The 21,506-nt window shown below is 46.4% G+C and overlaps 1 protein-coding gene across 5 annotated transcripts in view; it reads right to left on the bottom strand.

Annotated features, from left to right (window-relative positions):
* ZSCAN2 (zinc finger and SCAN domain containing 2) overlaps window positions 1-21,506 on the bottom strand; it is a 47,461-nt gene that overhangs the window by 12,541 nt on the left and 13,414 nt on the right. For all 5 annotated transcript variants that reach the window (XM_066238183.1, XM_066238187.1, XM_066238185.1 and 2 more), the window contains one exon: window positions 19,909-20,417. In XM_066238183.1, coding sequence (XP_066094280.1) covers window positions 19,909-20,311 — 403 coding nt within the window. In that variant the 5' untranslated portion in view covers window positions 20,312-20,417. The remainder of the gene's footprint in view (window positions 1-19,908; window positions 20,418-21,506) is intronic.

Raw genomic sequence — 21,506 nt, 5'->3', positions numbered from 1 at the left:
GGTGGCACAGTGAACCTGAGATGCTGCGGTCCCAGATTTGAAACCCCAAGATGGCCGGCTTGAGTGTGGGCTCATCCAGCTTGAGCACAGGAACATCTACATGATCCCATGGTCACTGGCTTGAGCAAGGGGTCACTCACTGGCTTAGCTGTAGCCCCCCAGCCAAACCACATATGAGAAGCAATCAGTGAACTAAAGTTCTGCAACTATGAGTTGAAGCTTCTCATCTCTCTCCCTTCCTGTCTGTCTCTCTAAATAAATAAATAAATAAATAAATAAGAAAGATCCTACAGTGGAACTTGAAGAGAAGACGGTGAGATAATGAAATGTTAGCTGGCAAAACTAAGAAAAGGAGGGGAAATCATCCGGAGAAACAAGCACAGTTGGGATGGAACACAAATGAAAACATACACCTTGGAAAGGACAGAAATGGAGGAGGAATGCAATGACAAAAGCAATGAAATTAAATGGAAACAAAGTAAGGTGAACAAGATTAAAGAGACTGACAGAAACAGAAGTTAGACAAAAAGAGAATCAATAAACATAACTGGAGTTCTCAAAAAAAGAAACTAGCCTGACCTGTGGTGGCGCAATGGATAAAGCGTCGACCTGGAAATGCTGAGGTCGCCGGTTCGAAACCCTGGGCTTGCCTGGTCAAGGCACATATGGGAGTTGATGCTTCCAGCTCCTCGCCCCTTCTCTCTCTCTGTCTCTCCTCTCTTTCTCTCTCTTTGTCTCTCCCTCTCCTCTCTAAAATGAATAAATAAAAAAAAAAAAAAAAAAGGAAACTAAACCAAAGGACCAGAACAAATAGTTTAATCAATAAAGACATAAGAACCCTTGAAACTTAAATTGTATGCCAAAGAAAAGTAGCCCAGGGTGGTTAATAATGAGACACAGGTAACAAGGCAAAAAGATCAAATCACTTATATGGGCGAAGAAAATCAACTGGTCTTGGATTTCTCTCCAGTCACATTCACTGCGAGCAGATAGTGCAGCAACAGCTATAGATGCGTAAGAAAAGAAAATGTACGCCAAGGATTTTATGTTTAACCAAACTGTCCTTCAAGTACAAAGTGTATAGGCAAACAGCTTTGAATACACACAATTTCATGGAATACTGGTCCAATGAGCCCTTCCTGAGGAAACAGGAGATGAATTTCAATCAACCAAGAGATAAAGGAAACTAGAGCAAAAGATTGGTGATGACACCTGATACTTAGACCTTTAGAAGTCTAAAACAGCCTGACCAGGCGGTGGCGCAGTGGATAAAGCGTCAGACTGGGATGCGGAAGACCCAGGTTCAAGACCCCGGGATCACCAGCTTGAGCGCGGGCTCATCTGGCTTGAGCAAAAGCCCACCAGCTTTAACCCAAGGTCTCTGGCTCCAGCAAGGGGTTACTTGGTCTGCTGAAGGCCCGCGGTCAAGGCGCATATGAGAAAGCAATCAATGAACAACTAAGGTGTTGCAATGCGCAATGAAAAACTAATGATTGATGCTTCTCATCTCTCTCCATTCCGGTCTGTCTGTCCCTGTCTATCCCTTTCTCTGACTCACTCTCTGTCTCTGTAAAAAGTAAAAAAAAAAAAAAAAAAAAGAAGTCTAAAACAACCATGGTGATTAGGGGGTTAGAATGTAAATGCTATACAGAGATGCAGAAATGATATTCTGATCAAAACTGGGGTAGGAGGAAGAAGGTGGAATATAGGATATGTTCACTGACTGCCTTACCTGTAATACCTGGGAGCTCAAAGGATATCATTTAAAAGTGACAAATCGTGTTACTGAAGTTTCAGTGTCTTTAAAGCAGTGGTCCCCAACCCCCGGGCCGTGGACCAGTACTGGTCTGTGGGCCATTTGGTACCGGTCTGCAGAGAAAGAATAAATAACTTACATTATTTCCGTTTTATTTATATTTAAGTCTGAACGATGTTTTATTTTTAAAAAATGACCAGATTCCCTCTGTTACAGCCATCTAAGACTCACTCTTGACGCTTGTCTTGGTCACATGATACATTTATCCGTCCCACCCTAAAGGCTGGTCCGTGAAAATATTTTCTGACATTAAACCAATCCGTGGCCTAAAAAAGGTTGGGGACCACTGCTTTAAAGTACAAAATAAACATTAGGATAAGATTACAAGAGATTAAGTGTTGGCAAGGATGTGGAGAAAAGGGAACCCTCATACATTGTTGGTGAGAATGTAAGTTGGTACATCCACTACGGAAAAAAACTATGGAGGTTCCTCAAAAAATTAAAAATAGAACTACTGCCCTGGCTGGATAGCTCAATTGGTTAGCATTGTCCCGAAGCACAGAGGTTGCAGGTTCGATCCCTAGTCAGGGGATATACAGAGACAAATCAATGTTCTTGTCTCTCTTGCTCACAAAAATCAATAAAAAAAACCCCAAACAAAATAGAGCCTAACCTGTGGTGGCACAGTAGAGGGACTGTGGACCTGGAATGCTGAAGTCACCAGTTCAAAACCCCAGGCTTGCCTGGTCAAGGCACAGACAAGCAGCAATTATGAACTAAAGTGAAGCAACTACGATCTCGCTCCCTCTCCCCATCTCTCATTCTCTCTAAAATCAAATAAAAATCTTAAAAAATAGAACCACCTTATGACCCAAAAACTCCACTTCTGGGTGTATATAGCATCCTAAGCAAATAAAATCACTATCTCAAAGAGATACCTGCACCCCCATGTTCACTGCACTGTTATTTACAATAGCCAAGACAAAAGATTCTTAGAAACACTTAAAATTCTTATGGTCTAATAGGCAAAAGAATAGTTTTGTACTTTAATGGGTATTTTCCTGATAATTTTTTTTTTTTTTTTTGTATTTTTCTGAAGTTGGAAACAGGGAGAGACAGTCAGACAGACTCCCGCATGTGCCCGACCGGGATCCACCCGGCACGCCCACCAGGAGCGATGCTCTGCCCACCAGGGGGCGATGCTCTGCCCATCCTGGGCGTCGCCATGTTGCGACCAGAGCCACTCTAGCGCCTGGGGCAGAGGCCACAGAGCCATCCCCAGTGCCCGGGCCATCTTTGCTCCAATGGAGCCTCGGCTGCGGGAGGGGAAGAGAGAGACAGAGAGGAAGGCACGGCGGAGGGGTAGAGAAGCAAATGGGCGCTTCTCCTGTGTGCCCTGGCCGGGAATCGAACCCGGGTCCTCCGCACGCTAGGCCGACGCTCTACCGCTGAGCCAACCGGCCAGGGCCATGGAATGGTTCTTGAATTGCTACAAGACCCTTATAGGTCAGCAGATAAAAGCTGCAGTTGTGGCTCAGTCTAAACCAGCGGTTCTTGCATTTTTCTTTCTTTTTTTTTCAGAAACAGAGAGAGAGTCAGAGAGAGGGATAGACAAGGACAGACAGGAACGAAGATATGAGAAGCATCAATCATTAGTTTTTCGTTGCACATTGCAACACCTTAGTTGTTCATTGATTGCTTTCTCATATGTACCTTGACCACAGGCCTTCAGCAGACTGAGTGACCCCTTGCTCGAGCCAGCGACCTTAGGTCCAAGCTGGTGAGCTTTTGCTCAAACCAGATGAGCCTGCACTCAAGCTGGCGACCTGGTGGTCTCGAACCTGGGTCCTCGGCATACCAGTCCGATGCTCTATCCACTGCACCACCGCCTGGTCAAGTGGTTCTTGCATTTCTCAACCTTCAATATATTCTCCATTCCCATGCACAGCACATCCCTGTGGCTGTCCTCCTGCTTGGTCAGAGGCCTGCTCTTTCCCTCCCATGCTAGAACACATATCAGAATGAGTGTGAGGAAAACTGATGTCAATAAGGGGATAAACCTGAATTTAGTATAATTTGTAACAATAAAATTGGTCATTAACTACAATGCATTAGCTGGGTCAACTAAAAATTCTCCCAAAGCTCCTCCCACCTGATTGTGACACACTGTTGTGTCTCAACACCACAGTCAGAGGCAATGGTCTAAAATACAGAAGTGAGTGCTCGCTTCGACAGCACATATACTAAAATACAGAAGTTAAGCCCTGGCCAGCTAGCTCAGTTGGTTAGAGCATCATCCTGATGTGCTAAGGTTGAGGGTTTGATCCCGTCAGTGCACATACAAGAATCAACCAATGAGTACATGGGCAATGATACAATGTTTCTGTCCCTTCTCTCTTCCTTTCTCTCTTTCAAAAAAAAAAAAACACAACAAAACAAAAACCCAAAACAACCAATGAACATCTATTTATTCATTCTTTTAGATTTTATTTATTGATTTTTGGAGAGAGGTGAGAAAGAGAGAAAGGGATAAGGAGAGTGAGAAAGAGCGGGAAGCATCTACTTGTAGTAGCTGCCTCCTGTATGTGCCTTGACCAGGCAAGCCCGGGGATTCGAACCAGCAACCTCAGCGTTCAGGTCAATGCTTTATCCACTGTACCATCACAGGTCAGGCAAGAAAAATTAAATCAAATGAAATACAGAACTGTTTCATCCAGCTTGTGTTCAATTCCGGCTCTCCTACTCTATCTTGGCTTCCCCCACAGGAGTGCTGCCCTGCAAAGCCTTGTGGGAGCCTGATCCCACTGGAGTGCCTGGCACACTGTTCCCAGCTGAACTCTGGCTGCTTGAGAGACTGAGCACTGACAAAACAACGAGCTCTCTTATCAGTTTAAATGAATGACTGCCAAACATTTTACATTATGACATTGCAACTCTCTAAGAATTCAAATACATAAGTGAACTCAAAGTGATTTTATTTTGAAGCTGGAAATCATAGCTTTAAAAAGACATATACTTTCCACCTGACCAGGCGGTGGCGCAGTGGATGGACTGTCGGATTGGGATGCGGAGGACCAGGTTCGAGACCCCGAGGTCACCAGCTTGAGTGCAGGCTCATCTGGTTTGAGCAAGGCTCACCAGCTTGGACCCAAGGTCGCTGGCTCGAGCAAGGGGTTACTCAAGTCTGCTGTAGCCCCCAGTCAAGGCACATATGAGAAAGCAATCAATGAACAACTACGGTGTCGCAACAAAAAACTAATGATTGATGCTTCTCATTTCTCTCAGTTCCTGTCTATCCCTCTCTCTGACTCTCTGTCTCTGTAAAAAAAAAAAAAGAAATATACTTTCCAACCCTCTAACACTCTCCATTCCCCTTCTTGTTAAAAAAAAAAAAAAGAATGTATTTGTTCATATGTTGTCATTAAGGGAACATTTTGCTAAGTTGCAAGCTCAGAGTAGGTAAACTTGCGGCCTGACCTGTGGTGGCGCAGTGGATAAAGTGTCAACCTGGAAACACTGAGGTTGATGGTTCAAAACCCTGGGCTTGCCTGGTCAAGGCACATATGGGAGTTGATGCTTCCTGCTCCCCCCTCCCCTCTCTATAATGAATAAATAAAATCTTAAAAAAAAAATTAAAAAGTAGATAAACTTGCTTGTGCCCCCAGAAAGCCAGGTGATGCTGGAGAGGTCGCTGTGACCCTTTGGCTCACCTGCTGGAAAACAGGTTTGAAGTTTAAAATATTGATTTCTCTATAGATAGAAGAAGAATAAAAAAGAAAGACACGTCCTTGCCTTCTGGAATTTTATAGGTTCCTAGAAAAAAATAAGACAAGTATTCACAGAAACAGAAAACAAGACGGGCTTGACCAGGATAGAGCACCGGCCTGGGATGCTGAGGGCCCACGTTTGAAACCCCAAGGTCACTGCCTTGAATGCAGGCTCACTGGCTTGAGTGTGGGATCACAGGCATGACACTATGGTTGCTGGCTTGAGCCCAAAGATCGCTGGCTTGAAGCCCACGGTCTCTGGCTTGAACCCAATGTTGCTGGTTTGAGCAAGGGGTTACTGGCTCAGCTGGTCAAGACATGTATGAGAAAGCAATCAATGAACAACTATAGTGCTGCAAGTATGAGTTGGTGCTTCTCATCTCTCTCCCTTCTGTCTCTGTCTGTCTCTCTCTCTCTCTAAAAGAAAAAGAAAACAAGATAGAATATGAGAAAAGGCCAAAAGAGAAGAATCAAAATGCTCTGGAGAGAAGACTTCCAGCAGAAATGATCCAAGATGCTCCCAGGTGGACGGAGCTGGGGTCAGGGAAGAGGGTCTGGAAGTAAGGACAACTTTATGGGGCCGGACTTGAAAGGTGTACACTCAAAGGATGACCAGGATGGGATACCACACAGGGATGGGATAAAGCCATTCCAGGTCAAAATTCAGGAGCAGAGGTGAATGCTAGAAAACACAGGCATGTTCAAGAAACAGCAAGACCAGGTCTGAATGGAGCAGGAGCTGCAGCAAGTGGCCCAGGGAAAATCAGCTGCAGGGCCGTCTGAGCCAGGTCTCACAGGCCACAGGCTCCAAGCATAACACTCGATTTGGAGACACTGGGGAACTCACGATGACTTTTACGCAGGAGAGTGAACAATCACTCAGGTAGGAGAGAAGCAGCTGTAATGAAGAGGAAAGGAGGAAGGCAGGTTCCCTTTGGAGGTTGCTGCAAGATTTCAGGTGAAATCCAAGAGCATTAATTACAGCTCAGGACTGAAATGTGGGAAACATGAGAGAGAGCTTTACCTTAACCTGCTGATAGAGGTCCAATCTCAATTGAGATGATGAGATACTGTGGGCACCCACAGGTGCCTGTCAGTCAATAATTAACTGTACTGGATAAATGTGCCCAAGGTCCCGAGCTGTACAGAACAGAGGTCTTGAGTAAACGTTCAAGAAGGGATGAAGATAGTTGCAGAGGCTCCTCTGAGTAATCACGAGGAAGGTCAGGAGCATTTGTTCAACGAAGACCAATAAAGATGATCTCAAAGGCAGAGGCAGGAGTCAGAGGGCTGACAGACACATCTCCCGGGTCCCAGGGCAGAAGAAAGCAGCAAGCCTCTGCAGTCAGCCAGGTAGGAGGGCTGTGGCAGGGGGCGTCTAGAATCCCCTGAGGCACCTGCTGAGACTCAACTTTCTGTTCTGTGACCTCCCCAACCCAACCACAATCCTAGAGGCCTCTCCTCAGTCTGCAGCCCTGCTGGCCTCTCTGCGGTATCTGACTAAAGATCCTAAAGTTTATTACAAACTTACCCCACCCATCAGGAGGCAGGCGAAACAAGTGTTTAAATAGGGTAAGAGGTGTCCTGGCCAGATAGCGTGGATGGTTACAGTATTGTCCTGATACGAAGGGGTTGACGGTTTGATCCCCAGTCAGGGTACATACAAGAACAGATCGATGTGTCTGTCTCTTCTCTCTCTCCCTTCCTCTCTCTCTATAATCAATAAATTTTAGCCTGACCTGTGGTGGCACAGTGGATAAAGTGTCTACCTGGGACGCTGAGGTTGACAATTCGAAGCCCTGGGCTTGCCTGGTCAAGGAACATACAGGAAACAACTACTATAAGTTGATGCTTCCTGCATCTTCTCCCACCCCTCTTTCTCTTTCTCTCCCTCCCTCTCTCTCTCCTCTTTCTAAAAAATCAATAATTAAAAAAATAGAATTAAAAAATTAAAATCAATAAATAGGATGAGAGGTGTTTGTATTTTTTTAAATAGAGAGTAAAAATAAAAGTTACTTTTTTTTTTTTTTTTTTTTTTGTAGTGACAGAAAGGGAGATAGAGACGGACTCCTGCATTCACCCTGACAGGGATCCAGCCAGCAACCCTCATCTGGGGCCAATGCTCAAATCAACCAAGTTATCCTCTGCGTCCAGGGCCATCGCTTGAACCAACTGAGCCACTGGATACCAGAGAGGAAGCGAGAAGGGGGAGAGGGAGAGGGAGAGGGAGGGAGAGAAGCAGGTCACTTCTCATGTGTGTCCTGACTGGGGATCGAACCCAGGACGTCCGCATGCCAGGATGACACTCTATCCACAAAGCAATGGGTCAGGGCCAAAAGTTACTTTTCAAGGCTAAAGAAAACCAGGTACTTTAATTTAGACAAAACCTAGGATCTAGCCTGACCAGGTGGTAGTTCCATGGATAGAGCATTGACCTGGAATGCTAAGGACCCAGGTTCGAAACTCCAAGGTTGCCGGCTTGAGCATGGGCTCACCAGTTTGAGTGTAAGATCATAGACATGACCCCATGGTCGTTGGTTTGAACCCAAAGGTCGCTGATCTGAAGTCCAAGGTTGCTGGCTTGCGTAAGGAGTCACTGACTTGGATGGAGCCTCCTGGTCAAGGCACAAATAAGAAAGCAATCAATGAACAACTAAACTGCCGCAACTAGAAGTTGATGCTTCCCATCTCTCTCCCTTCCTGTCTGTCCCAGTCTGCCTGCCTGTCTCTCTCTCTCCTACCCCTCACTAAAAAAACAAAAAACAAAACAAAACAAAAATATCTAGGATCTACCCGACACATGTGGAAGCAAATAGACTGGAATTTTAGTCCTAGATACACCACTTACCCACTGTGTGACTCCAAGTAAGGACCGCCTTGTTGCACTCCATGTCCTCATCTATAAAATGACAGCCCCAGCCCTGGCCAGTTGGCTCAGCGGTAGAGCGTCGGCCTAGCATGCGGAGGACCCGGGTTCGATTCCCGGCCAGGACACACAGAAGAAGCGCCCATTTGCTTCTCCACCCCTCCACCGCGCTTTCCTCTCTGTCTCTCTCTTCCCCTCCTGCAGCCAAGGCTCCATTGGAGCAAAAATGGCCCGGGCGCTGAAGATGGCTCTGTGGCCTCTGCCCCAGGCGCTAGAGTGGCTCTGGTTGCAACATGGCGACGCCCAGGATGGGCAGAGCATCGCCCCTTGGTGGGCAGAGCGTCGCCCCATGGTGGGCGTGCCGGGTGGATCCCGGTCGGGCGCATGCGGGAGTCTGTCTGACTGTCTCTCCCTGTTTCCAGCTTCAGAAAAATGAAAAAAAAAAAAAAAAAAGACAGCCCACCCATCTCACAGGATTTTTTTTTTCTTTTACAGAGACAGAGAGAGAGTCAGAGAGGGATAGATAGGGACAGACAGACAGGAACAGAGAGAGATGAGAAACATCAATCATTACTTTTTGTTGCGCGTTGCGACACCTTAGTTGTTCACTGATTGCTTTCTCATATGTGCCTTGACCGTGGGCCTTCAGCAGACTGAGTAGCCCCTTGCTCAAGCCAGCGACCTTGGGTCCAAGCTAGTGAGCTTTGCTCTAACCAGATGAGCCCATGCTCAAGCTGGCGACCACGGGGTCTCAAACCTGGGTCCTCCGCATCCCAGTCTGACGCTCTATCCGCTGCGCCACTGCCTGGTCAGGCTCTTTCAGGATTTTTAATGAGACATGTAAGGTGCCCACTGCAGGGTCACAATATGCCCTCAATGGCAGTCCCTTTCTCTGAAAGATGGCTCTACTTCTGTCTCCCAAGTCCCTGAAGGTTGTCACCTCTGCCCTTTCCCTTCTTCTCTTCCCAGTCCTCTGAATCCTCCAGAAAGATGCTTCTGAGTTAGGTCACCTTTGTCTCAGTCCCCAACTGCATCCCCCCTTTCCAACTCCCCACTGGAACTATCACTTTGTGTTCTAGATGAGATGGGCATGAGTTCAATGCTCAGACCCATGAGTTCAGACGCTGGCCTCATACTAGCTGCATGATCTCATGGGAGTCACAGAACTTCTCTCACTTAACTCACAAGGTGATGAAGTGGTAATCTCGCTTTCTCCCAAGGTGCTAAACTTTCATGAGTTTTGCATATTGATGTATGGAAAAGAAAGGATCTTAACATGAATAATTTTTGGTAAAACTTACTTTCTTTAAAACAAAGAGACTTTTAGCAGAACTTACTTTTTCTGAAAAGACTTCCTATTCCTGACCTTGAGGCTGATTTCCCAGACTGTGCCTTGGGCTAGCTTTGCAAAGTTGCAGGTGTTCTCAGAATGTTTCTCCCTGAATTAACCCAATAGACAAACATTGTAAAGCTTGTTTCATTGCTGTTTTACTGTTATGCTTTCTCTCCTCCCCATCCCTCAATCACTACGTAATTTCGCCTATGAAATCTAATTCCAAACTGCAGTCGGAGCTGCACTGATTTGAAGGGCTTGGGCCTCCATGTGGTCCGCGCATAGCTAGCTAATAAAGGCTCCCTAATTACCTAATTTGGCTTCGTGACTGTGTGGCAAGACGTATGTTTCTCACTGTTCTGATACAACATATTATTGGAGGCCTCAGTGAGATGAGTCCTCTGCACTCATTTGATTTTTTGTCTTTGCAACACAAGCAGGGCGGCTGACCTCCTCGGCCAGAAGCAGAAACCCAGCAGGGGAGGTGCCACCTGAGATGTTCCAGGGCCCCGCTGGTCTTTTTGTCTGGCCGACAGTCAGCCGCAGACAATCATCATGCCCATCCACCCATTTGGAGTCATCAAGAAAGCCTCCAGAGGCCCTGGCCGGTTGGCTCAGCGGTAGAGCGTCGGCCTAGCGTGCGGAAGACCCGGGTTCGATTCCCGGCCAGGGCACACAGGAGAAGCGCCCATTTGCTTCTCCACCCCTCCGCCGCGCCTTCCTCTCTGTCTCTCTCTTCCCCTCCCGCAGCCAAGGCTCCATTGGAGCAAAGATGGCCCGGGCGCTGGGGATGGCTCTGTGGCCTCTGCCTCAGGCGCTAGAGTGGCTCTGGTCGCAACATGGCGACGCCCAGGATCGGCAGAGCATCACCCCCTGGTGGGCAGAGCCTCGCCCCATGGTGGGCGTGCCGGGTGGATCCCGGTCGGGCGCATGCGGGAGTCTGTCTGACTGTCTCTCCCTGTTTCCAGCTTCAGAAAAATGCAAAAAAAAAAAAAAAAAAGAAAAAAAAAAAAAAGAAAGCCTCCAGAGGTAAGTAGAGCAGATTTGCAATCTGCTCAATTTGTGGCTTGTTTGTGGCTAGGCTTCTGTACTATTGTGCTCGAGGATTGGACGTGACTGCACTCACACAGGCTCTCCAGTGCCAAGACATTGGTGGAGAGTTATTTGGAAGAGGGATCTGTGGGCTCTTGGGAGGGCAGTTGCTGGGACTGAGTCCCACCTCAAGCTTCCCAGGACACGTTTGGATTTGCTCTCATATGTTTGCCCTCTGCTTGTTTTGCCGCTTGTTTATTTTTACAGGATATCCTAAAAGACATCTCCTGGTTTGGTCCTTCTTTTGGGATCTCCTTCCTGCATTCTTCACTGGATAGAGGACCTTCATTTTCAAGGGTCCCTCTCTGTTTTACTCTTGCCGAGATCTCGTTCTTCAGTTTTGTTTGCTATTCTGTCTCTGTGTTGAAAACCCCTGAGTGAATGTGTGAATAAAGAGCTCAGGTACCTGAGCCTGAGTTTCCAGTTTGTGGCTCTTCACAGGCACCCTTTCCATTTTGTCTGAAAGTTCTTTGTCCTTTGGTTCTCCAGGATATGATCCAATGGGGGACATTTTAGAAAACTGGCACAAGCCTACGTTCTTGATCCCTTTTGTGATCTTGGGAAGTTCATTTGTACTCATATTGTTTATAACAATGGGGGAAGGGCAAAGTCAGAGTCAAACTCCTCTTGAGTGTATGCTTAAGAATTTCAAGCCTGACCAGGCAGTGGCGCAGTGGATAGAGCGTCGAACTGGGATGTGGAGGACCCAGGTTTGAGACCCTGAGGTCGCCAGCTTGAGTGCAGGCTCATCTGGCTTGAGCAAGGCTCACCAGCTTGAGCCCAAGGTCGCTGGCTCGAGCAAAGGGTCACTCGGTCAGCTGTAGCTCCTGGTCAAGGCACATATGAGAAATCAATCAATGAACAACTAAAAAGCCGCAACAAAGAATCGATATTTCTCATCTCTCTCCCTTCCTGTCTGTCTGTCCCTCTCTCTCTGACTCTCTGTGCCACAAAAAAAAAAATTCAAATTTGGATTTTCTGATGATCGATGATTATGGTATAAAACTAAGCAAGGGGAGACTTTGAACTCTTTGTGAACTAGAATGGCCATCCTTTCGGGTAATGTGGCCCAAACTGGGTTCATTAGATCCTAGAGATGTCAGAGCTGTATGGAATATAAAGCTAAGCCTCCGGGCCACCCAGACCAGTTCCAATACATAGATCAGTGGAGGGCTCTAATAGAGAACCCCCCTCCCTGGCTGAAAGGCTGTGCTGTCAGAGATAGTCATCATGTTTTGTTAGCAACAGTCCCAAAATTAGACAAGAATGTCCCTGTTTTACAAACTGTTGAGGAAGATTCAGAATCGCCCCTCCATATCTTCCCCTCCGTCCGCTCCACCCGCCTAGAAGCCTCAGGCTCTAACAAGACTGCTGGAATCTGTGCTGTACACACATCACCCCACCTGGGACAATTGCCAGCAGCTTTTAGTTACTTTGTTTACTACTGAAGAGAGAGAAAGACTCAATCAGAGGCAAGAAAAGCTGTCATGCTAGGGAGAGATGGCTTCGAGGAGGACCACCTTGATAAGGTGTTCCCCACTGTCCAGCCTGACTGGGACCCTAACTATTGCGGGACGGGAAGCTTTGAACACTTTTCACCAGCTTCTGTCAGCCGGGATCGAGGGAGCTGCTAAGAAACCCATGCATTTGTCTAAGGTGTCCGACGTTATGCAGGGCCCCCAGGAAACTACCTCAGCTATCTTAGACTGCAAGAAGCTTACAGGATCTATACACCTCTAGACCCTGAAGCACCAGAGAATGCTAAGGCAGTTAAATTAGCTTTTGTGTCACAGGCTGCTCCAGATATCAGGAGGAAGCTACAAAAATTAGAAGGCTTCCTGGGGATAGTAATTTCCCAATTGCTAGAAGTAGCTCAGAAAGTTTAAAATAACAGAGACTCCCGCCCTGGCCGTTTGGCTCAGCGGTGGAGCGTCGGCCTGGCATGCGGGGGACCCGGGTTTGATTCCCGGCCAGGGCACATAGGAGAAGCACCCATTTGCTTCTCCACCCCCACCCCCCTCCTTCCTCTCTGTCTCTCTCTTCCCCTCCCGCAGCCAAGGCTCCATTGGAGCAAGGATGGCCCGGGCGCTGGGGATGGCTCCTTGGCCTCTGCCCCAGGTGCTAGAGTGGCTCTGGTTGTGGCAGAGCGACGCCCCAGAGGGGCAGAGCATCGCCCCCTGGTGGGCAAAGCGTCGCTCCTGGTGGGCGTGCCGGGTGGATCCCGGTCGGGCGTGTGCGGGAGTCTGTCTGACTGTCTCTCCCCGTTTCCAGCTTCAGGAAAAAAAAAAAAAAAGAAAGAAAATAAAAATAACAGAGACTCCCTTGAGGAGAAACAGCCTAAGAAAATAACAAAGGTAGTTTTAGCTGTTTTAGAACACCAGAATAATAAGAAAAAAGGAAGCCTAAGTTAAGCAGAAATCAGTGCACTTATTGTAAAGAAAGACATTAGAAGAAAGACTGTCCAAAGCTGAAAGGAAAGTCACAGCAAACCCCAAGAATCCTTAATCTAAAGGAGGACTGACGGGGCAGGGTCCACACCTGTCAGCCTTTACAAGTAGGAGGCTGCCTGGCAGACTTCCTCACTAGCACCAGAGCCTCTCACTCTGTTCTCACTGCCCTCCTCGGACTGCTCTCAGGGGAACAGTATTCATATTAAAATACTGTTAGAAGTTGGTATTCTTGTTCCTTGCCAATCCCAATTGAATGCTCCTTTACTGCCTTTCCAGAAGCCAGGCACCAAGAACTATCATCAAGTCCAGGACTTACAGGAGGTAACTAAACAGGTTGAGACAATACACCCAACTGTGCCTAACCCCTACACACTTTTAAGCCTGTTGTCACTGGACTTGAAATTTTACAGTTTAGATTTGAAAGATGCTTTCTTCAGTATTCTCCTGGCCCCTGTAAGTCAGCCCATCTTTGCTTTCGAGTGGAATGACCCAGAGGGGCAGGCATTTAAGGACAACTAACCTGGACCAGATTACCACAGGGCTTCAAGAATTCACCCACCCTCTTTGAAGAGGCACTACATCAGGACCTGCTCGCCTTCCGCCAGGAACATCTTGAATGCACGCTGCTACAGTACATAGATGATTAGCTTCTAGCTGCGGAAAAGGAGGGAAGCTGCTGCACAGCCACTGAGGGACTTTTACAAACACTGCAGACTCTGGGGTACTGCGTGTCAGCTAAAAAGGCACAACTATGCACCTCCAAGGTGACCTATCTAGGCTACCACATTGAGGCAGGGAAGCGTACTCTCTCCTCCAGCTGTGTAGAGGCAATCCTTCGAATTCCAACCCCCACTAGCAAGAGACAAGTCCGAGAATTTCTCGGGGCAGTTGGATATTGCAGGTTGTGGATCCCTAGGTTTACAGAGATAGCCAAGCCTTTATACTCCAGTACAGCAGGAACCCAGGAGTTAATCTGGACAGATGAGGAACAAGAAGCTTTTGAAACCCTCAAGAAAGCCCTCCTGAGGCCCTGCCCTGGCTTTGCCAGACATTACCAATCCTTTCCAGCTCTTCGTTCACAAAAGCAAGGGAATAGCAAAAGCAATTTTGACCCAAACTTCAGGGCCATGGCACAGGCCTAATTCTTATCCTCTCTAAGCGGCTAGACCTTGTTGCATCTGGATGGCCAAACTGTCTCAGAGCCATAGCAGCCACTGCCATACTAATGAAGGAGGCAGATAAACTAACCACGGGCAAAAACTGTTCCTGACAGTTCCACATGCAGTAGAGACTTTGCTTAGAGAACTCCAGAAAGGTGGATATCTAATGCTAAAATCACACAATATCAAGCCCTTCTCATAGATCAACCTCACATTAAGTTTGTCCAGATGCATGCTATCAACCCAGTAAGCCTGATGCTGACGAAGAAATAAGCATCCCCTTGCATGACTGCTCTGAGGTGCTAGACTCTGTTCAAACTGCAAGACCAGACCTTACTGATGTACCTCTATTTAATGCAGAAGTATAGCTATTCACTGATGTCAGCAGTTTTGTCCTAGATAGGGTTCAATATGCTGGAGCGGCTGTAGTAATTTCTGATGAGACCATTTGGCCCAAGCCTTGCCCACGAGACCTTGGTTCAGCAGGCAGAACTTATCGCTCTCACCCAGGCATTGAGGTGGGCCAAAAGAAAGAAGGTCAACATTTACATTGACAGTAGGTATGATTTTGCTACTGCCCATGTTCATGCAGCAATCTATAAGGAGAGAGGATTCCTGACATCTGCTGGTAAGGACATTATAAACAAAGAAGAAATTTTAGCTTTACTAGAAGCCATTTGGGTGCCAGAAACTGTAGCTTTCATTCATTGCCCAGGACACCAGCAAGGGGACTCAATAGTGGCAAAAGGAAATCGGGCAGCAGATAAGGCAGCCAAAGAAGTCGCTCTAAAACCAGTAGGGCCTTTAGAAATCTCAGTAACTTTACAAGAACACTTGTTGCCAGAGATGCCTTTTTATAACCAACTAGAGGAGCTTTCCCAGGTAAACATTAGGAGATAGATTTTATTAAGATAAAGCTGCCAGCACAGGGATATAAGTATCTATTAGTCTTTTTTTTTTTTTTTTTTTTGTATTTTTTCTGAAGCTGGAAACAGGGAGAAACAGTCAGACAGACACCCGCATGCGCCCGACCGGGATCCACCCGGCACGCCCACCAGGGGCCACGCTCTGCCCACCAGGGGGCGATGCTCTGCCCCTCTGGGGCGTTGCTCTGTTGCTACCAGAGCCACTCTAGCGCCTGGGGCAGAGGCCAAGGAGCCATCCCCAGCGCCCGGGCCATCTTTGCTCCAATGGAGCCTCGGCCGTGGGAGGGGAAGAGAGAGACAGAGAGGAAGGAGAGGGGGAGGGGTGGAGAAGCAGATGGGCACTTCTCCTGTGTGTCCTGGCTGGGAATCGAACCCGGGACTTCTACACGCCAGGCCAACGCTCTACCACTGAGCCAACCGGCCAGGGCCTCTACTAGTCTTTATTGACACCTTTTTAGGATAGGTAGAGGCTTTTCCTACTAGAAATGAGAACGCAATAACAGTTAAGAAACTACTATATGAAATTATTCCCAGATTTAGCTTGCCCATTAATATTGGGTCTGATAATAGGCCTGCATTTGTATCTAAGGTCTCATAGCTAGTAGGAAAGGCACTCAACATTAATTAGAAGTTACATTGTACTTACAGGCCTCAGAGCTCAGGACAAGTTGAAAGAATGAACCAAACTCTGAAAAAAGTCCTAATTAAATTCATTTTAGAAACTGATAAAAACTGGACTGATTTACTCCCCCTAGTTTTGCTAGAAGCTAAATACAACCTTTACTGGAAAAACCTCACCCCCCACAGAATTGTATTAGGCAGGGAGACACCTTCTCCCTAGGCTCCCTTGAAGACCCCCTCAGAGGCAATCCCACCAACACCTGTGAGCTGACCCTAAGAAGGACAACATGCCCTGCTTCAGCCACAAACCAGAAGCTGGATGGTCTACGTATAACAGAAGCCTGCGGAACCTCGCCATGGGTCTCTTTCATAAATGAACATTGGGAAGGGGGGAGCTCAGGTCAGGGGAAGGCCAGAGGGAGTCATCTTAAATTTTAACATATGTACCGCTGCAGGTCATGCAGAAAGGGGCTATAAGTCCCTTCACTAAGAGAAAATATATATATATATACTCATAGCTACCCCTGTAAAGTAACCTATAAATATTAATCATGTATCTGACAAGCTACTTAGAGGAAGGACATCTTTAAAAAGAAGTATATTTTAAAGAAAATTGCTTACTGCTAATATAAGTTGTCACTAAAGGTTAAGATCTTTAAAAATTAAGAGTTCTGATTAAAAAGGGATTGTATAGTTTTGATAACAGAAGGTGTAAGGTATAAATGTACTTTTTTTTATTATTATTCATTTTAGAGAGGAGACAGAGAGAGACAGAGAGAGGAGAGAAAGACAGGGGGGAGGAGCTGGAAGCATCAACTCCCATATGTGCCTTGACCAGGCAAGCCCAGGGTTTCGAACCGGCGACCTCAGCATTTCCAGGTCGATGCTTTATCCACTGCGCCACCACAGGTCAGGCTAAATGTACTTTTAAGAAAAAAAAGAGAAAAAGTTGTTATAAAAGCTAGTTATTTCTGAGCAGATAAGAAAGTTCATGAAAGCTAAGGGTTTATGTAAGTTGCAGAAGGTTTCTGCAGGTTGTAAGCAGTTTGAACAAAGAGAAAAGAAAACAGGTTTAGGGAACAGAATAAGCCTTATTATATATTCTAGCAAATGTTATGTCTCAAGTTTATTTGTATAAAAGAAATAGTTTTACAAAATAGGAGAGGCTTAGATTACCTTTTCCTTCAACAAGGTAGCTTATGCACAGCTTTAAGGGAAACTTGTTGTTTCTATGCTAATAATTCTAGTGTAATTAAAGAAAGCCTATGTTTAGTTAGGGCAAACATAGAAAAGAGAAGAATTTAAACAGTTAAGCGAATTGGTTCCAAAGAATGTTTAATTGGTCACCATGGCTCACTACCCTTTTGTCTGCAGCAATTGGTCCTCTTACTTTAATTTTAACTTGTCTTATAGTAGGACCATGTTTAATTAATTTTACAACACGATTTGTTTGAGAAAGGATAAACTCTATCAAATTAATAGTAATCAAAAATCAATACACACCAATACAAGAAGATAGCAATGAAAATAAAAAAGAATCAATGATATGATTAAAATTTAATTAAAACCAGTAGGGAATGAAGTGTGGAAAAGAAAAGCTCTTAACATAAATAATTTTTGGCAAAACTTACTTTCTCTGAAACAAAGAAACTTTTAGCAGAACTTACTTTTTCTCCCTATTCCTGGCCTTTAGGCTGGTTTCCCAGACTGTGGCCTTGGGCTAGCTTTGCAAAGTTGCAGGTGTTCTCAGAATGTTTCTCCCTGAATTAACCCAATAGATAAACACTGCTGTTTTACTGCTATGCTTTCTCTCCTCCCCTTTCCTCAGTCAGTATGTAATTCTGCCTATGAAACCTACTTACAAACTGCAGTCGGAGCTGCACTGATTTGAAGGGCTTTGCCTCTGTGTGGTCCGTGCCCATAGCTAGCTAATAAAGGCTCCCTAATTACCTAATTTGGCTTTGTGATTGTGTGGCAAGATGTTTGTTTCTCGCTGTTCCAATACAACATATTAGATGCTAGGCATACAGTCTGGCCCACAGAAAGGGATCGATAAATGCTAGCTATTGTTTCTGAGTTCTTCCTCACACGTGCCCAATCACCTCCTCATGCCCTGCCGACCCCACCTTGGGCTGACCCCTGTACACCTGATGTCTAAGTGGCTTTCTGGCTGCTCTCCTACCTCCAGCCTCTCCCTTCTCTAATCAAACCCACATCCTGTTGCCAAACTCAGCTTCCTCCCATGCCCCTTGGGCTCCAGTTCAAAAACCTGCTGAGGCCAATGACAGTAAGTCTGAGCCTCCACCCACCCTTCCCCCAAGCTCTACTTCCTACCACTTCCTAAACACATACTTTCCACTCCACAATCAGCCAGCCTTGCTTACTGTCACTTGAACTATGCCATGATGATCCGCCCTTCTGAGCCTCTGCTTAGCACAGCTCCTCTGGGAGGCCACCCCATCTGCCTGCCCGGCTCCTTTCCAAATTTTCCCCCCAGCCTGCGACTCCGGCTCAAGTTCCACATCCTCCACGAAGCCTCTCTGACCTCTCCTCTCCCACAGTCCTCACAGCACACAGGCAGCCCTTTCCCTTGGGTCCTGAAGCAGCCCCAGGGGCACAGGGAGACTGGAAGTAAACATCTGGAAATCAAGGGAGTCCAGCTGACAAGTGAAGAGCAGGATGGAGGGAAGAGGAGTTACACGGCATACCCAGGTCCCGCAGTATATTAATAATATAAAAGACAAATATATCAACTGCTATAAAGAACTCAGATTTGTAATTCCTCCTCTAAGAGCCCAGCATTACTGCCTACTGGTTTTGGTGCAGTGGATTGAGCACTGGCCCAGGACACGAAGGGCACCGGTTTGAAACCGCGAGGTCGTTGGCTAGAGCACAAGCTCATTATTGGCTTGAGCGTGGGGTCACCGGCATGAGTGCAGGATCATGGACATGATCCCAAAGTCTCTGGCTAGAGCCCAAAGTTGTTGGCTTGAGCCCAAGTTCACTGGCTTGAGTCCCCAGTTAAGGCACGTATGAGAAGCAATCAATAAAACAACTAGAGCTACTATGAGTTGATGCTTCTCATCTCTCTACTCCCCCTCTCCTTTCTAGTCTCTCCCTCTCTCTAAAAAAAAAAGAGTCCAGCATTACTTTGTGCCACAGAAAGTCCCTAGGCACTTGTCATTCATCTTGGTTTCATAAAAATAATCACATTTTAAAAATAGGATTTGGTTTCGCTAGACCCATGGCGGCACAGTGGATAAAGTGTGGACCTGGAACACCAAGGTCGCTGGTTTGAAATCCTGGGCTTGCCTGGTCAAGGCACATATGGGAGTAGATGCTTCCTGCTCCTCCCTCCTTCTCTCTCAGTCTCTTTTCTCTAAAATGAATAAATAAAATCTTTTTTTAAAAAAGATTTGGTTTTCCTAACTGCTGGAACTCCACAATATCTGGATGTTTATTGTACAACCAAGTGAAGGCACCATGGGGTGATTTATAGGGTTTCCAGCCCCTCCCCCAAACCTCCATCAGCTTCCCAACCACTCTGAGTAAACACAGAAGGATAAACCATGTTGGCCCTGCCAGGTGGCTCAGGTGGCTAGAGCATCCTCTTCATACACCAAGGTTGTGGGTTTGCTTCCATGTTAGGGCACATACAAGAGTCAACCAATGAATGACTCAATAAGTGGAACAACAAATCAATGTTTTTCTCTCTCACAGATAAATAAAAATTAAAAATAAAATAGTTCCAATACTCCTCCTCTAAGCCCCTTCTATACTAAAATTCTGTAACTTTCACTGCACCCCAGGGACTTTAAAAAGGTGACAATATGCTGATTTTATGCAGACAGAGTAGAGGAATGGGGCTGTCCCAAACTGTCTTTCCTCTACCTGGGAGGGTGCTCCCAGCCTCTCCCTAGGAGTTTCGGCATCTTACCACTGTCCTGCAGGGTCTGGGTCAAGTCTTCTACCAGGGCCACTGCCTCCTCGCTGTTTTCGGGCCTATGCTCTTGCAGCCAGGCCTGAATTTCCCTTGGCATCAAGGTCAGCATCTGCTCCTTGGTGTGCACCTCTGGCCTCAGCCAACGCCGACAGAGCTCTCGAAGGCGGCCGAGCGCGCCCGGTGGTCCTCCAGCGACCTCCTCACAGTGGCGGCCTTTGCCAGCACTCTGGGGAAAGGGCTCGGAGTCAGGGCCATCCTCCTGCAGCACAGCCTCCTGCACCCAAGAGTCATCTTCTAGGATCATGGTGGTGACTTCCTCCATTTGTTTGTCTTCCTCTTGAGGTAGCTGGACCAAGGGACTCAGGGGAGTGGTTACTCTCGGCACCTCTGCAGCCATCACTTCTGTTCTCGGGACACTTGGGCTTCTAGCTTTAACTTCAGTCTTCTCCAGCCGGGCCCTCTGAGAAGACACCTCCCTCCTCAAATTTCAACAAGTAGCCCAGCTGAGAAATGAGAAACAGAATTAAAAATTAGAAAAGGTTCTTAGCAAAGGTAACTTTTAGCAGAACTTACTTTCTCTAAAACAAAGAGACTTTCAGCAGAACTCACTTTTTCTAAAAGACTCCCTAACCTCTGGCCTTGAGGCTTAGGGCTAGTTTTACAAGGTTGCAGATGCTCCCAGAATGTTTCTCCCTGAATTAATCTTTTTTTTAATTTTTTTTATTTATTCATTTTAGAGAGGAGAGAGAGACAGAGAGAGACAGAAAGAGAGGAGAGACAGAGAGAGAAGGGGGGAGGAGCTGGAAGCATCAACTCCCATATGTGCCTTGACCAGGCAAGCCCAGGGTTTCGAACTGGCGACCTCAGCATTTCCAGGTCGACGCTTTATCCACTGCGCCACCACAGGTCAGGCTGAATTAATCTTATAAACGTTGTAAAAGAGCTTGTTTCACTGCTTTGTTTTACTGCTAGGCATCCCCTCCTCCCCATAACCCAATCAGTGTGTAATTTTGTCTTTAAAAGTTGACTTCAAACTGTGTTCGGGGCTGCATGATTGGAATGACTTAGGTCTCTGCACCGGCTTTGAATAAGACTCCTTTAAAACTGAACTTTGGTGTGGATACTCTCGCTGGTTTTGCTACAACAGAATCAATAAGCAAACTGTCCTAAAACAATCTAACTCACAGCAGCCCAGGTCAGGCCGCCATTATGATTCTCATATTGCAAATCAGCACAAGTTTCCTGTTTCTCTTAAGGAAAAAATGGCTTATTTCTGAAAACCTATTTCTCTCTACGGCAGGAGAAGAAGAATCATAAACACAAAATTATATAGCATTTTTCTTTCCAAAAGCCAAAGCATGAGTGTAAGAAATTCAAAGCCCTTGCAAAAATCCAGGGCTGAGTTATCCTGCTCTAAACTCAGTTCAGATTTGCTGCAGAGTGAATGGCCTTGACCTGACATACTCAACCTCACTGACCACCACAAAGTAGAGATAATAACACCCATCCTTCTTATCTTACAGGGATTCTCAAGGATTAGCAATGGATCAGATATCAAGAGACTTTTGAGCCTCACTATTCAGAAGACAATT

The sequence above is a fragment of the Saccopteryx bilineata genome, chromosome 7, assembly GCF_036850765.1.
Source record: "Saccopteryx bilineata isolate mSacBil1 chromosome 7, mSacBil1_pri_phased_curated, whole genome shotgun sequence".
Taxonomy (NCBI): Eukaryota; Metazoa; Chordata; class Mammalia; order Chiroptera; family Emballonuridae; genus Saccopteryx; species Saccopteryx bilineata.
This window is presented reverse-complemented; position numbering and strand designations above follow the sequence as displayed.